The sequence below is a fragment of the Perkinsus marinus genome (assembly GCF_000006405.1).
Source record: "Perkinsus marinus ATCC 50983 genomic scaffold scf_1104296947766, whole genome shotgun sequence".
Taxonomy (NCBI): domain Eukaryota; phylum Perkinsozoa; order Perkinsida; family Perkinsidae; genus Perkinsus; species Perkinsus marinus.
In genome coordinates this window covers 54,281-70,258 of record NW_003210480.1, presented here as the reverse complement: position 1 = coordinate 70,258, position 15,978 = coordinate 54,281, and the positions used below count along the sequence as shown (strand labels likewise).

Below are 15,978 nucleotides of genomic sequence, written 5' to 3'. Positions count from 1 at the left end.
ACTGCGAGTGCCCACCACGTATCGTTCCTCCTTTCTGATGCATCTAGGTCGAAGACACGGGTGGTCACAGGTCTACTTGACACGGGTGCGGCCAAATGTTGCATTTCTAAGGCTTACTACAACCAGCTCAAGTCCGATGGGTATGTTCATCAAGAGATCCCAGTCGTTAACTGCTTTATAAGGGCTGCCAACAATACTCGAACTCCGGTTTCGCTATCGGTCATCCTATGCCTCAAGTTTGTCATCCCGCAGCTTGAAGACCCCGGTGGGCATTTTCCGCCCCATACCTTCTATGTATGCGATACGTTGTCACGGCCTATAATCTTTTCTACTGAAGTATGTGGTGGACCTGATCGAGCAGAAGCTACTCTTTGGCGATTCGAAGGTATATCGAATTCTCAGATAGCCGGTGGACTGAAGCTCTCAGCGAATACTTTCAAGGAACTAGTTCGAGTTTGTCGATCATCGGGTGAAGAAGACCTATATCGGTTTCTTCAAGAATATAAACCGCTTCCAAGAGTCGCTGACTCGGTGCCTATTGTAGCTTCAACCAAAGCGACGGCTGCAACTTCATCGTGTCAAGAACCTGCACTCAGTGATCGAGGAACTGTCGTCATGGAGCCCGATCTCGCTGAAAATGATTTTCTACAAGTCGATTGGTCCGACTTGGGGGCCGAAGATATATTGGAGATGAACCTATGTTGGCCAGACTCTGATAGTGAGCTCGATGGTGACCTCACGACCGATCCAACTTGGCCTCCCATCGACTACGACTTGACTGTAGATGACGGTATTACCTACGCCATCACAAAGGCCGACGGTCAGAAGCGAGGATTCTATACGTTACCATGGAAGTCGAAGGCACGTCCTCAGTCAAATGTTATCAGCGAGCTCTATAAGAATCGCCGACAGTGTGCTCGTCTCGCTAAGAGTGGTCACCTTGATGCCTATACCGATCTTATCCATAGTATGGTTGCCAATGGATATGCCTTTGAAGTACCCATAAGTACTCTCATCCGTCACGAATGTCACTGTATCTACCACTTCCCTGTATTCAAAAGCTCAGCTTCTAGCCCTATACGTCCCGTTTGGGACTGTAGGGACATCAACCGGTATTTGAAAACTCCGCTGACTCCGAAGACACACTGTAGCACTCTCCGACATCTCTTCCGCTTCCGTCGATATCGATGGATCTATGTGACGGATCAGACTCAGGCGTTTATGCAGCTGGTGTTACACTTTAATGTGAGGAGGTTTGTTTGCTTCGTTCACAATAACCACGGATATGTAGCCTCCCGAGTATTCTTCGGCCTCTCCAACGCTCCCTTTTGTCTGCAAGACATGGTTGAACGTGAGCTGAGACCGGTTCAATGCTCTCTTGTCGGCCCAGAAGTCTTCCCCGTTGACCACGTCCTCCCTGATCGAGGTGGCCTTTATGCCGTTGACAACGTCCTCCCTGATCGAGGTGGCCTTTATGTTCGAAACAGGTTACCTGTTGATAACACATCTTCTCGACAAGGTGGTCCCGATGATCAAGATGTCTATTCTGTGAACGGCATCTCCTCTGACTGGAACCTCTCCACAGTTGGGGTCCAGGTTGCAAGAGATGATGACTGTAGGGAATACGATGACGTTGGAGCCTACATGGATGATGTTGTTGGTGGTTCTGATAATCAAGGAACTAGAGATCGCTTACTACATGATACGGTGCTCACACTCAAGTCCAAAGGGCTGCAAGATAATGCTGTAAAACGCATTGTTAATACTGTGGTCGGTGATACCTCCCAGAAGGTTGATCTTAACAGACTTGCCAAGAAGGTTCTCGGTTACCTTTACTTTGTTACGGAAGACTATATCTACCCTGCGTCTGTGAAGAAGCTCATCGACAATCTGCAGTGTGAAGTACCTAAGAATCGTAAGCAGTTGAGATCGGTTATTGCCAAGTTCTACGACCCCATCGGCATTTTTCTGGAATCATGGATGTCCTTGAAGCTCATTCTACTCTCTGCAGATAAGTACATTCAGTGTGACGACAATCTATCGTTCGATGACTATCCCTCTGATGCTACCATGGTTATGGATATCACACAATGCTTACGGACTATCAGTAACCTCACCCCGATTCCCCGACATATACCATCTTTGAATGGCGAGAAGGTTGTATGTGTCTATGTGGATGCAACATTGAAGGCATGGGCTTGTGTATGTGAGATTGGCCACAACGGTGAGAGACTTTTTGCTCGTGGAGGCATTTTCGGAAAGTCGGTATCAAGTAATACATTCAAGGCTCCAAGAGCTGAGTTGAACGCCATCTTACAAGGCTTGCTCACTGTACTGTTGGTACAATCCCAACTTCGCCCCTTCCCCATTGTTGTACTTCTCACTGATAGCCGTCTCAACTATCATCGTCTGACTCGCGAAGCTCCCAAACGTGGATGGACACGATGGGAAGTAACCCGTCTCCATAAGATTCTCGGACTGGCCCACTCCCTGAACGAGGATGGCTCTACCTTATGGTTAGCTCACTGCCCCGGAGCGATAAATCCAGCGGATGGTCCGTCTCGCGGTCGACTACCTCCACCACAATCTGATTCCCCCTTCTACGATCGACAGCGCTCCTTTCGTCATGCAGTCCTACAAGCGGTCTTCACAAATGGATATTCTGCTCACCCCGATGTACATCTCAAGCCCATACGGTTGAGGTTACCATATGACTATATCTCATCATCACCATCAAAACCTACCTGTGAACTCGTGCCCGACTCTGATAGTTCCGAGCATGAAGCTCACTCACTCGATATCGATGACATGATGGTATGGTTGAATGGGCTTGAGCTACTCGGGCCCGATGCCGAAGTGCCGAGGGCGGAAGAGATACTCCGTAAAGATCATCTAAGGGCTCGGCAACTCCATCAATATGGTACAATGATCAAGGTCTTCGATGTCTGGCGTTCGCAATCCTTGGATGGCTTGTATACGCCTTCTCGTGATGTACTTGAGGTTTTGACGAAGAAGGCTCAGGATGACGACCCTGAGACTGCCGAAATTATCCACAAGCTCCGTAAGCCTACCGACTTTAACACTCCAATACCCCGGGCATATCGGGATTATCTAGGGCTTCAAGGTTGGTCTAATGATACCGATGAATCGCCACTACTGTTACGACAAAGTAGATATGATGGAGATGACTCATCTCAGATGAGCTACTCCAGCAACTGGTTGTGCCAGCTCGAGAACACTTTCTCCAGCGATTGATTATATTACGGTATCATTGTGGTATGGGTCATGTTGGACGAGTCCGTACTCGTAATATTATCTCTCGGCGATTCTTCTGGCGTAAGATTGGTGCTACTGTTAGCAGAACCTTGCGAACATGCACCACGTGTATGCCATTGAGAAATCAACGACGTTATCAGCCTACTGGAGGTTCAAAGAAGATCACGGAGTTAGACGTATGGCAGTATTGTGCTGTTGATGGTCTTGGCCCTCTGAAGATCAGTGACCATTGTCAGAATGATGATGATGGATCTAATCCTAATAAACGACTAGCTACAGTCAGGCTGATCGTGATTAGCGACCTTGTCTCCGGGTTTTGTGATGCTGAGTATGTGCACTCCTTTGACAAGAACGACACCTGCCACTCTGTATCATCTATTCTGTGGCGTCGTGGGTGGCCGGTGTACCTGCTTGCCGATAACCATAAGGGCTTTACCAATCGTCAATTTCGCAAGACCATCCTTCAACACGGTACTAGGTTGCTATTTAGTGGTCTAAATAACCCTGCTATGAACGGTGCCACTGAACGGGTCCATGCAGTGTTGACGTACACGCTCAAGTGCTTGCTGAGAGGTCTCAAGCCTACATTGTCAGCCTTCAACCTCATACTGCAGAAGGCCTTACTCTTAGTGAATGCTCGTCGAAGACTGGATGCCTGTTGCTCCCCCTTCTATCTTCTCCATTGTCGTGAACCTCGAGTTCCTGGCCTTCCTGATCCTGAACATGGTGATGCCGGCAAGGCCGTGGTAAGCTGCACAAATGCTGATGCTGTGGACAATCAACCGGTTGAGGTTACTAATGCCGCTCGTCGTCAATTACTGCGTCAGTCCAGGCTACGAGAGGTTATCGAAGCCTACGAGAAGAATCGGGAGTCCCGACGCCTTAGAGGACGAGGATCTCCTCTATCGTCAACATCCTCTTTTAATCCCGGTGATAAGGTTTACGTGTTCACTCGTAAATCCTCCAAAATGTCTGATAATTATCGAGGGCCCTATATTGTCCAAGTTGCTACAGCTCATACCCTGGTAGTCAAAACTCCCAACGGTTTTGAGGTGCATTCTACCAACAATTGTAAGCTGTGTTCCACTGTTGATGAGCAGAGGAGCAGCTTTACTCCGCTATTTACGGACATTGCGGATAATGATGTCGAGGGATTCATGAAGAAGGTCATACTGATGAGGCGAGATGAAGTTCACAGTCCCCAAGCTCTATCTGATGATGCGAGAATCACTCCACCTGCACTCACTACATCCACTACTACGACACCATCTCCTCCTGTGACTGTTTCGCCGACCGCAAGTGATGGCCGAAGACCGGTCACTAGAAGTCAAACTGGTGCTATCCCTAAGAAGATAATGATGAGAACTGCGTTTGCTCCTTAATTTTTTATGTTATCTTGCATTATACTTAGTACTCCTATTATTAAGTTATGCAATTGCTGGGCGGGAGGATGTGGTAATCCACTCCCTCTTGCTACCTTGCTCTATCTTGAGTTTTCGTATCCTTTCATATAATAAGTACTCCAGTATCTTTTAGCTATAGATTATAGCTAAACGCTGTGGACGTGAGTTCAAACGTGTATACGCAAACGTGTACGTGTACGTGTTCACGGTAACCACTCTGTCTCCAAGCTCTCGGAGGCTCTCTGACTACTCTATTATACACTCTATTCTTATAAGTAAATATCTACCTTGTGTTCTACCAGTGGATTGGTTTGGAACACGACACCCAATTTAAGCTCTGAAATAATTAAAAGTATATTGCTTAGGTTGTCCTCAGATCGCCCAAGTATCTATCGTACCGCACGCCCATGATGATAATGAAACGGCTGCTAATCAGTCATCACTAATTAATACTATTGAGATCTTCACCCAACTCTGGGGATTTGAGTTCTATAACACATGTCCACCCACGAAGATCAGCACAATCATCCGAGAAATCAACAAGGCGACAACGGTGGCCCCATAGCACCCGAAGCTGGAGGAAACCGGAGTGAAGACCCAGCCAATCTAGAGGCACCTTTGGCCGATGACCCCCGCCGAGCGTCGCGTCGACTAGCTGGAAGACCTCCCTCTCCACCACCGCTGAACCTACCGCGAGAGCTTCGGCCATATGGACGAGCCCAACCAGAAGACGATGGAGATCAAGGCCAAGAGCAACCTCCTCCTTGGCGCGACTTCTATTCGTTCCCCGGCTATGTTCCACAACAACGTTCTCTAAGACCAGATCATCTCGCCCCCCGCAGTGGTCAATCCCCTAGAGAGACCATCCCGGCAAGAAGATCTAGAGAGGATCAATACCACAAGGGTAACCTTCCGCCAGATTCACCTTCTGACTATGGTGTGTTCTACCCCGGTGGCATCCGAAGAGAAACTTACGAGGCCGATGTCCCTCAACAACTCCATCAACAACATCTAAGCTATGCCCCGTCACTTCATCAGAACAGAGAAGAGGAGCATTTGCCAGAGAGAGCAACCTACCGGTATACAGATACCTATTCAGGCGGACTACACACACATTTCAGACATGTAGCTCCACCTCCGGTTTATCAACCACCCTACTCTGGTTATCGCCCTGTTGACTCTAAACAACCAACACTTCAAGACTACAGTTACCCTTACAATGTGCCTAACTCTATGGTGGTCCCATCGGATAGGATCAACGAGTCGGAGCTGAGAGTCATCCTCAAGGGGACAACAGACCTTGGCAACAGCTGGCGCAGAAAAGGCCATCAGCCATTCATCGGTGGAGAAGATTCCCGTCTAGCATTGACCACTTTGTTGAGGGAATGGAGTAAGCATGTAGAGCAAGAATGGCGAACTATCGACCATCCAGAGGCAGTCAGAGCGTTCCATGCCAGCGCCATCTCGGGAGATCTATCAGAAGAGATCAAACGAGCAGCCACCAGAGAGGCAACAGTTGGCAAAGACACGAGGACTTACACCTACCACCGCGAACTCTGGTCAGCTACAATCGCATACTTGAACAAGTTCCACAGTAGGACGGTCCATATAACTGCTCTCATACAGAAGGTTCTCGGTGAGAAACAAGGTCAGGCTGACATATTTACTTATCTGGATGGTATTCGTCGAGCCCTACTGGAGTTGGCTTACGAGGGAAACGGTTCAGGTGCGCAGATACATGCCTTTCACATCAATGCGGCTGTCCGGAACAACTTGAACAGCCCATATAACGCATGGTGGTATGAAACTGTGGGAACGATCCTGTCTTCATCTCTGAAGAAATGTATCGACACCATCTCCTATGAGGACATTCAAGAAGCCATCAGAAGGGTCAAAGAGAAGGCTCTTTCGCTGGGACATCTCCGTCAACCGGGAACTGATGCTCCATCGCAGCCGACACGGTGGCCAGCGACGTTCCAGGTAGCGACATCAACGTCCTCCTCTACCTCGGTAAATGCGGTAGCACCGTCCCTAGCTGCCACAACAGTAGCTCTTAAGGAGCCACCGGTAACGAAGGAGAGTCCCTCAGAACATCGTCCTCGCGTAAAGGCCACTTGTTTCCGGTGTTTCAGCAGCGAGCACCAGACTGTGGCCTGCGACGAAGAACGTCCTCACAAGGAGAATCGTCGCTGTAAATGTGGAAGCTTTCGACATCCCGTGTCGAGCTGCAAGCTTGAGAAGGCCGGTTCCCTGAGCTGTGAAAGGTGCGAGTCCAAGGATCATCGGTCTGGTATGTGCCCCTACTCCCTAGTGGATATCAGGAAGGGCGAGCATAAAAAAGGTCCTGGCAATAAGGGCAACGCCACGAATGTGGTGTTCAGCCCAGATCTACCACTCGTTGCCCTCGAAGATCCTTCCTCGTTGAGCATGACCTTCCACGTCGGCCAGATAGAGCACGACACCCTACATTTTAACCGCTCCGGTCCGGTCTGCACGGAACTTGTCATCGGTCAGAGTCCCCATGCCAAAACGGTGAAAGCCGTACTGGATTCGGGAGCAGGGTACAACTACGCCCAGCCAGCCATCCTAGAGGCACTTGGGTCTTGTGTCCAGTGGCTCAAACCAGAAGGCGAGCATGCTATACAAGCGGTGGGGGTATCAGGTGAGATGATGCCCACTAACAGAGTGGCGATCGTCTCAGTCAGCTCCCCCAAGAGGCCACATGACGTCCACAGACTTCGATTTCTTTGCCCGGAGACCCTGCTTCCGACTATGCTGCTTGGTGTTGAGGGCCTGAAGACTCTCCGCATCGGCATGACCTTCGACGCTTCTGGTGTACACGCGTATAGCGGCGTTGACCCCGAGCAAGCACTGGTCCGTGAAGAGGAGACACGCCCCCAAGAACTCCCAAGAGCCGACACCGATGACATCATCGCTTGTGTGTCCAGCATGGAGTGCGACACACAACTTTGCATCTTCGACACTGTCAACTTCCTGGGAGCCGTGGCTGACTCGACCTTCACAGAATGTGGTCTTGATCATGACTATAGCTTCGAGCTATATGCTACTGCAGCCGGTAATCTGCCGCTTCTCAGCAACAAGCTCGACCTCAAGGAGGCTCTCCCACTCGAACGAGCTCTTGACAATCCACACTGTAGCTTCCGAGGCACATACGCTGATGAGCTACAATTGGATTCGGATGGGATGTTGAGCGTCTCGTGTACCAGATTCCTCCACGACTTCAGCTGGTATGAGGACAGTGATCGCCTGACACCTACAGATGGGAACCTGACGTTCGCCAAGAGTCATGCCTATAAGCTCGCCAAGTCCTTGAAGCGCCGAGGTCTTCTATCCGCTTACACCAACACCTTTGAAGAGTACTTATCGCGCGGATATATCCAACCGCTTGAAGCTCCTACAGATCAAGCCTACTTCACTCCCCATTTCCCGGTGATCAAGGGCAAGAAAACTCCAGATGGTGAGGTTGGGAGATGCACAGCGGTGAGACCCGTCTTCGACTGGAGAGTCGGTAATCAAGCGCAGAAGGCAGGCGTCAACATAGATCGTGGTACATGGGAGTGTGTCGCTTATAGTCGGCTTTACAAGTACTGTATTTGGGCCGACCTAAAGGCCGCATTTCTCAACTGCCGAGTTCCAGAGCGTACAATGCTCACCATGGCATTTGTCTTAGCCAACATTGAAGGCCACGAAGACGCCCCTACTTATCGGTACTTCCAGTTTCTGGGTCCAGCAATGGGCATATCTGGTTCTCCGGCTGTGCTGCAGCTCTCTGGCAGCATCATGATTGCCGAATCGAATGAGAGAACGGCAGCACGACTAACCGGGAGATTAGACGACCCTGAAGCCTATCCCATCAAGCTGGCTCTGGACGGAGCCTGCCTGGCAACACCTGAAGAACGACACGGTCTTCATCCTAAGGAGCTCTCTCTCCAGAGACCGAGTGAGGCCGCCAGAACCCTGCGACGAGCCGTTCTTAAGGTCGAGGATGCTAATCTACGGTTACTCCGAGGATCTTCGAGCTGGGTAGCATCTTCTACGGCGACAACGGCAGAAGACGGTGATGATTTGCTCAAGAACACTATGGAGAAGCGCATCGCCCTGTGTACCCACTCGTACTTAAATCACAGTGCCAGGGGCCGTTACATGGATGACTATGTTGTGGCAGCGGATTCCCAGCGTGAGGCCGAGACCATGTACGACGAGGATGGCCAGGTGACCAAGTCCAGAGGCCAGCACTTCTCGGAAAAGAAGACTAAGCGAAGTTGGGACCCTACAGTTGCCGAAGGCCTGGGTATTATATGGACGGCCAAAGATGAGTTCCTCCCTAGACCTGTTGACACGTCATTGTATGCTAGCGAGACGTTAACTGTACGAGGCCTCTTATCCGCTGTCCACACCTGTTATGACGTCCTGGGCCATGCGTCGTGGATACTTCTTAAGCTCAAGAAAATTTTACGGTGCTGCTTTGTGGCAGGATTGCAAATGGACTCCAGATTGTCACCTGGAGACCGCGATCAAGCATGCTCCTTACTCCATCTCTACAACGAGACTGTCACCACGTGCAGTGTCCCGAGATATGTTGACGTAAGCGAGGCAGTATTTCTCTATACGGATGCGGCTATGTCGGGCTACGGAATGGTGATCGCGGGCACAGATGTCGGCAACCCGTATCTGTGTTCAGCTCGTCTTCCGCCTCTCCCCTCGAGCTCCTACTCCATCGTCAGGAAGGAATCCTCAGCCTTTTTATGGGGACTGCAAGTATTCTGCGCACATATGCAATATTTTCCCCATTCGCTACATCGGCACTATTATCTATGCACCGACTCCACTATTGTCAAGGCCAGAGTCGAGAAGGTTATGCGAATGGAGGATGGTCAGGCGGCAAAGAAGCTCCCGAAGGGATGGACTTCCTGGGAGTGGAATATCACCAATCGTATTGTGCGACTTATCCGTCAAATTGTATGTGCTATTGGCCCTAATGGTGTTGGGCATACCCATCTCATACACTGTCCGAGTTCCCACAACTTGGCAGACCCCTACTCACGTGGTATCGACCCTCACCTCCTTGATCGTGGTGCTGCACAGCAGTGGGTTGAAATGGTACGGTCCCAACACGAGGCTTCGAGGGAGGTCGACCATGTCTGTTGCACGCTGAGCCACGCTGACCTCGGCACCGAGGCACAGCTATTCGACAACCCTGGTCAAGACGCCGTAGTCTTTCTTGCAGCCAGCCCTGACGCTGACACTGAGAGTGACATCTATTCTTATGTCGTGAGTCTTCAGCAGAAGGACGCATTCACAGCAGTCTGTCGACGTATCGTCACTGGGGACGACTCGAACTTTGACAAAGCTTTGCTTGAGTCCCTTGTCAAGGATGTGCCTAAGGACGAACGTGCGAGGTTGAAGGCTACGTTCGAAGTCCAGTCAGAGGATGGTCAGGCAGTGCTGCGGCTCAAGGTCGGTCACATTGCCTCACAGTCAGATGGAGCCCTATATATCCCATCCGAGGCCCGCAATCGAGTACTGAGCATGGTCCATGTATTCTTCTGTCATAGACCAAGTAAATACATGTACCATTACATGCTCTCTCGCTACTATTGGAAGAATCTCTCCACGTATGTGAGGTCGTTCTGCAAGAGTTGTCCGGCGTGTCAGATGGCCAAGGGCACAGGGAGTTTCCCTGACACCGCTCCCAAGTTGTTATCTCGCGACTTCGGTGCGAACAACTTTATTGTTATCGCTTGGCTGGGCCCAGTGAGTCAGAAGGAACAGGCTCCCTACCAAGGACAGGATCCTCAACCCCGATATGCTCTTCACATTTATGACCCGTCGAGGCGTTTCAACTACTTTGGACTATCTCCTGACAAGAGTGCCTTGTCTGCTCGTCGCCTACTGCAATCCTACTGCTGGACCTTCGGCTTCCCGCTATTCGTCACGTGCGACGCCGATCGGTCGTTTTGTAGCGCTGAGGTCATGTCCTTCGCGCATTCTGTGGGATTGAAGGTTCTTCCTGGTATAAGCTATGCGCCGTTCCGTCAGGCATACATGGAACGCGTCCATAAAGAAGTGTGGTCGAGCATACGAGCTATTCAACTTGAGGAGAAGCGCCGCAACCCCACGATGCCAACTACTCCGTGGTATGAACTACTGCCAGCGGTAGCCTTCGTCCTCAACCAGTCAGCATGTGAAGAGTTCGGCTATCATTCACCCAATGACTTAACCTTCACCTACAATCCACAGATGCCCCCCAAATGTTCTGGTTACCGTCCGAACCAGCAGCTTCAGATCTTTGTCAACAAGCTCGAAAGTGAGAGTGGTGACTTTCCCTTGCATTCGGCGACTACATACCAAGCCCTTCTGAAAGATCGACGAGATGCCTTCCACGCCGCGATGGACGAGTTTCATCGGCACCTCGATGCCACTCTCTACGAGAATCAGTTGAAGGTTGTTGGCAAACACCGACGACGGCACCAGAGCACCCTTCTAAAAGCTGGTACACCACTCTGGATTAAGGCCAGTACGGGCTTTTCCAAGTTGTCTCCCCGATGGGTCGGTCCTGTACTTTACAAGGCTCCTACCAGCTCTGACCAGATCGCCGAGATCGAAAGTCTATCTGGAAAGCCTATGGGCAAGGTACATCTCTCCCGTGTGAAGCTTGCACATCTCTCGATGGAGCTTCTCGAGGACTTCAAGAAGTTGGAGGTTAAGAGCAGCCCAGCTAGTGGCAATTCTGGCCCGGAGGACCACTCGGTGGTAAACCCTCCACAGCTGTCACCACCACGACACTTCCTCGGTGAGAACGAGACCACTCATCTGCCGGAAATCCAGAGATCGGTCGTTCCCCTTCATCTATCTACTGGGCTGTGGATTGCCTGTGACACGTGTAACATCTGGTGCGAAGTTCCGGAACATATATATATGATGAGTTCAGGGACGCTTCCTTTCAGTGTCGTGACATAGGGTGCACTTGTCTATTTCCCGATCGATCATAAGCATCACGTTTGATTGGTGTTAGGGCGATGTTCACACTTTCGGCACATAATAAGTATATATTCAATTCCGTTTTGTCTGATATATTTCTATCCCTCTCTGTTGCAACTAGTAGCAACAAACCGGCGCCCCAGTGTCCTCAGATCGCCCAAGTATCTATCGTACCGCACGCCCATGATGATAATGAAACGGCTGCTAATCAGTCATCACTAATTAATACTATTGAGATCTTCACCCAACTCTGGGGATTTGAGTTCTATAACACATGTCCACCCACGAAGATCAGCACAAGGTTCGTATCCTATACCGTAGCACTTACAAACACGAAACTTAACCACTGAACCATACACTCTACATAACAAAAAGTTTTTGAGTGTTCTCCATGGCTACCTGTTATTGCTTAAACGTTCCCCAAGCGATTGGGTAAAATAATGCTAATATATATATTAATAGATTATAATGGCGCGCGGTTTTTAGTTGGTTAAAATCGGGTTTGGCTAAATTCGGGCAGAGCCTTTTCTGTCTCTCACATCGCACAGTGAGTGGCTATTGTATGCTCCCACAAACATGTCGTCATCTAATCTCTTCGTAGTTCTCAGTATACGTGTATAGACACTTGCAAGGATATAAGTAGTTTTGTATTTTCTTATGTTTGCAGCCTGTTGCGCTGAGTATCCTGCTAAGATCATAAGAGAAAACTACGTTATGTTTGATGATTCTATCTAACTCAAGTAAAGTCGTTACCAAATCATTTCTATCAAGTTGGGCTAGAGTAACCCAAGTTCATTGAGGAGCGTATCTTTTCCTTGGCCGAATTCGGAAGATCAAAGTTTCTCGTCAAGTACTTGGGTTCTTCAACTGTCACTTTGAAAGGGTATGAAGTGACCAGAAAACCTAAGAGGTTGAGCTCGCTTCAAACATAACCACTTGAGTAGATATGCATTTCGGGAGAACCCATTCAGGGATGTACCAGAAATAGCCATGAAATAGATGCTGAATTTTTTGCTCGTGTAGTTGGCTCATGAACAGAATGTCTCCCGCATTTCACGGCAACAGGCAGCGATCAGCACTAATTATCCAAACACTCGTTACGCGCTATGGAGGATTTTTGCCGACTGATTGTCTCTTGGACATTTGGGATTTACTGTTGCCTCGACTGGAGGCTTTTACCGTCCCTAGAATCGTCGCCACCGACATTCTCCCCTGGTCCTGTTGCCGACTAGCAGATGGTTCTGGTCTGCTCATATTGCGAGCCATTAGCTTCTATGAATGTGTCCTCCTCGAACTCACCTCAAACAACAATCTTAATGCACACAGAACCCTCAGAGTGGGTACTCTGTTTCGTCTGGCATGTGATAGCAAAAGTCGACAACTAATCGGCATCGAACCGAGCACTGGGGGCATGTGGCGGTTATCGAACTGGTCACGCGACGGGCCACGGAACGGGGGGTTGCTGCCCTCATGGACTCCTGGAAGGACCACTGCTTTTCTCTTCAAACCCGTCTTCTCTTCTTATGATGGTTGTTTCTATGGCCTCTCATCGCAAGGTGAATCCGTGATTCGTATCGATCAAAATGGATCAGCGAGCACTGTTATTGACTGCAGTCAGCGTCCAGCAGAAGGACTGTGTGTGTACGAAAGCGAAAAGAAGTCTCAAATCCTCCTACTCCAGCGGGAGACGAATGACTCTGTTCTAAACGCCATTTCTAGCCCTAGGAACGTCCTAAGCGAAGTTGTCAAGTTGGATGTATATGGTCGTGACCTTGACGTTGATAACGAGAGAGATCAGTGCTTCATAATTGGCTATCACCGCGGATCGAAGACGCTTACTGTGTCCATCATAGACCTCCGTCAGAATATTGTTTCTATTCGTGTGCCACTTCCACGTATTAATTTCTGCATATTTTTTGTTAGTAACAAGGGCTGCTTATGGTTCGTGCGGAAAAACCATTCTGTTGTATGTCTTGATCCTGTATTCGCATGATTTGCTCTCTATAGTGATATTTGGCCAGTACATGGATCATGATAGGACTTTTAAGAATTGACAACTTTTGTTGTACGAGATGAATTCGTACTTTCTCGTCCAACGACAAAGTCCGAATGGGCGGATCTCAATGCATATGAACCATTATTTCATATGCGTCTCTTAAAGTGGCGATCAGCTACTCCCATTCTCATCGGCATCCTTTCGCTCACATATGTGATTGTCCTTCTCCTTACACTAATCAACTTTTCCGATTCGACCAATGAACAACATGAGCACCACTTTTATCGTATTGTTGGGATATGGATCGAAGACATCGCCTCGAAGAATTAGATTTTGTGCTATTTTCTGATTTTCTGTCTCTCACATCGCACAGTGGGTGGCTATTGTATGCTCCCACAAACATGTCGTCATCTAATCTCTTCGTAGTTCTCAGTAGACGTGTATAGACACTTGCAAGGATATAAGTAGTTTTGTATTTTCTTATGTTTGCAGCTTGTTGCGCTGAGTATCCTGCTAAGATCATAAGAAAAACAACGCTATGTTTTATGACTATCTAACTCAAGTAAAGTCGTTACCAAATCATTTCTATCAAGTTGGGCTAGAGTAACCCAAGTTCATTAGGGAGCGTATCTTTTCCTCAGCCGAATTCGGAAGATCAAAGTTTCTCGTCAAGTACTTGGGTTTTCGGCCTGTCACTTTAAAAGGGTATGAAGTGACCAGAAAATCTACGACGTTGAGCTTGCTTCAGACAGAATCACTTGAGTAGATATGCATTTCGAGAGAACCCATTCAGAGATGTACCAGAAATAGCCATGAAATAGATGCTGAATTTTTCACTCGTGTAGTTGGCTCATGAACAGAGTGTCTCCCGCATTTCACAGCAAGAGGCAGCGATCGGCACTGACTATCCAGGCACTCGTTACGCGCTATGGAGGATTCTTGCCCAACTGATGCCTCTTAGACATTTGGGAATTGCTGTTGCCTCGACTGGAGGCTTTTACCGCCCTAGAATCGTCGCGACCGACATCTCCCCCTCATCCTGTTGCCGACTAGCAGATGGTTCTGGTCTGCTCACATTGCGAGACATTAGCCTCTATGAATGTGTCGTCCTCGAACTCACCTCAAACAACAATCTTAATGAACACGAAACCCTCAATGTGGGTACTCTGCTCTGTCTGGCGTATGATAGCAAAAGTCGACAACTAATCAGCATCGAACAAAACACTGGACGCATGTGCCGGTTCTCGAACTGGGAACGGGACGAGTCACGGAGCGGGCTGTTGCTGCCCTCATGGACTTCTGGAAGGACCACTGCTGATTGTCTCTTCAAACCCGTCTTCTCTTCTCATGATGGTTGTTTCTATGGCCTCTCATGGCAAGGTGAATCCGTGATTCGTATCGATCAAGATGGATTACCGAGCACTGTTATTGACTGCAGTCAGCGTCCAGCAGAAGGCCTGTGTGTGTACGAAAGCGAAAAGAAGTCTCAAATCCTCCTACTCCAGCGAGACACGAATGACTCTGTTGTAAGCGCCATTTCTATTCCCAGGAACGTCTTAAGCGAAGTTGTCAAGTTGGATGTATATGGTCGTGACCTTGACGTTGATAATGAGAGAGATCAGTGCTTCATAATTGGCTATCACCACGGAACGAAGACGCTTACTGTGTCCATCATAGACCTCCGTCAGAATATTGTTTTTATTCGTGTGCCACTTCCACGTATTAATTTCTGCCGATTTTTTGTTAGTAACGAGGGCTGCTTATGGTTCGTGAGGAAAAACCATTCTGTTGTATGTCTTGATCCTGTATTCGCATGATTTGCTCTCTATAGTGATATTTGGCCAGTATCTGTACCATGATAGAAATTTCTGCTAAGAATTGACAACTTTTGTTGTACGAGATTAATCGGTACTTCCTCGTCCAACGACAAAGTCCGAATGGGCGGATCTCAATAAGTTATTTCATATGCGTCTCTCAAAATGGCGATCAGCTACTCCCATTCTCATCGGCATCGTTTCGTTCACATATGTGATTGTCCTTCTCCTTATTCTAATCAACTCTTCTGATTCACACAATGAACATCACCTAAGAGGTCCTCTCAAAAGCAGACCAATAAGAAATCTCAACAGCGTTTTCATAGCCACTGACGACACTGTAAAGGTGAACGCAAGTCCGACAACTCTGAGTACTCGCGAGAAAGTAACGACGACCAAGTCTTCCCAGTCCGCAGTCGTGACTAGCGAACCAACACTTAGTGATAGCTCCTGTGGGTGGCGTTGCAATGCTCATGTATTCTATTAC

General features: G+C 48.8%; 3 protein-coding genes across 3 annotated transcripts; all 3 read left to right on the top strand.

Annotated features, from left to right (window-relative positions):
• Positions 1-615: 615 nt before the first annotated feature.
• Positions 616-3,255, top strand: Pmar_PMAR029603 (hypothetical protein; the record flags this gene model as incomplete). Its single annotated transcript, XM_002779142.1, has 1 exon — positions 616-3,255. One exon carries the CDS (start codon positions 616-618, stop codon positions 3,253-3,255), a length of 2,640 nt encoding a protein of 879 aa, XP_002779188.1.
• Positions 3,256-3,278: 23 nt separating this feature from the next.
• On the top strand, positions 3,279-4,658 carry Pmar_PMAR029602 (gag/pol/env polyprotein, putative; the record flags this gene model as incomplete). Its single annotated transcript, XM_002779141.1, has 1 exon — positions 3,279-4,658. The coding sequence occupies one exon, from the start codon at positions 3,279-3,281 to the stop codon at positions 4,656-4,658; it is 1,380 nt and encodes a 459-aa protein (XP_002779187.1).
• A 1,254-nt stretch (positions 4,659-5,912) lies between these two features.
• Positions 5,913-11,660, top strand: Pmar_PMAR029601 (gag/pol/env polyprotein, putative; the record flags this gene model as incomplete). The annotated part of the gene is made up of 1 exon (XM_002779140.1): positions 5,913-11,660. The coding sequence occupies one exon, from the start codon at positions 5,913-5,915 to the stop codon at positions 11,658-11,660; it is 5,748 nt and encodes a 1,915-aa protein (XP_002779186.1).
• Positions 11,661-15,978: the final 4,318 nt, after the last annotated feature.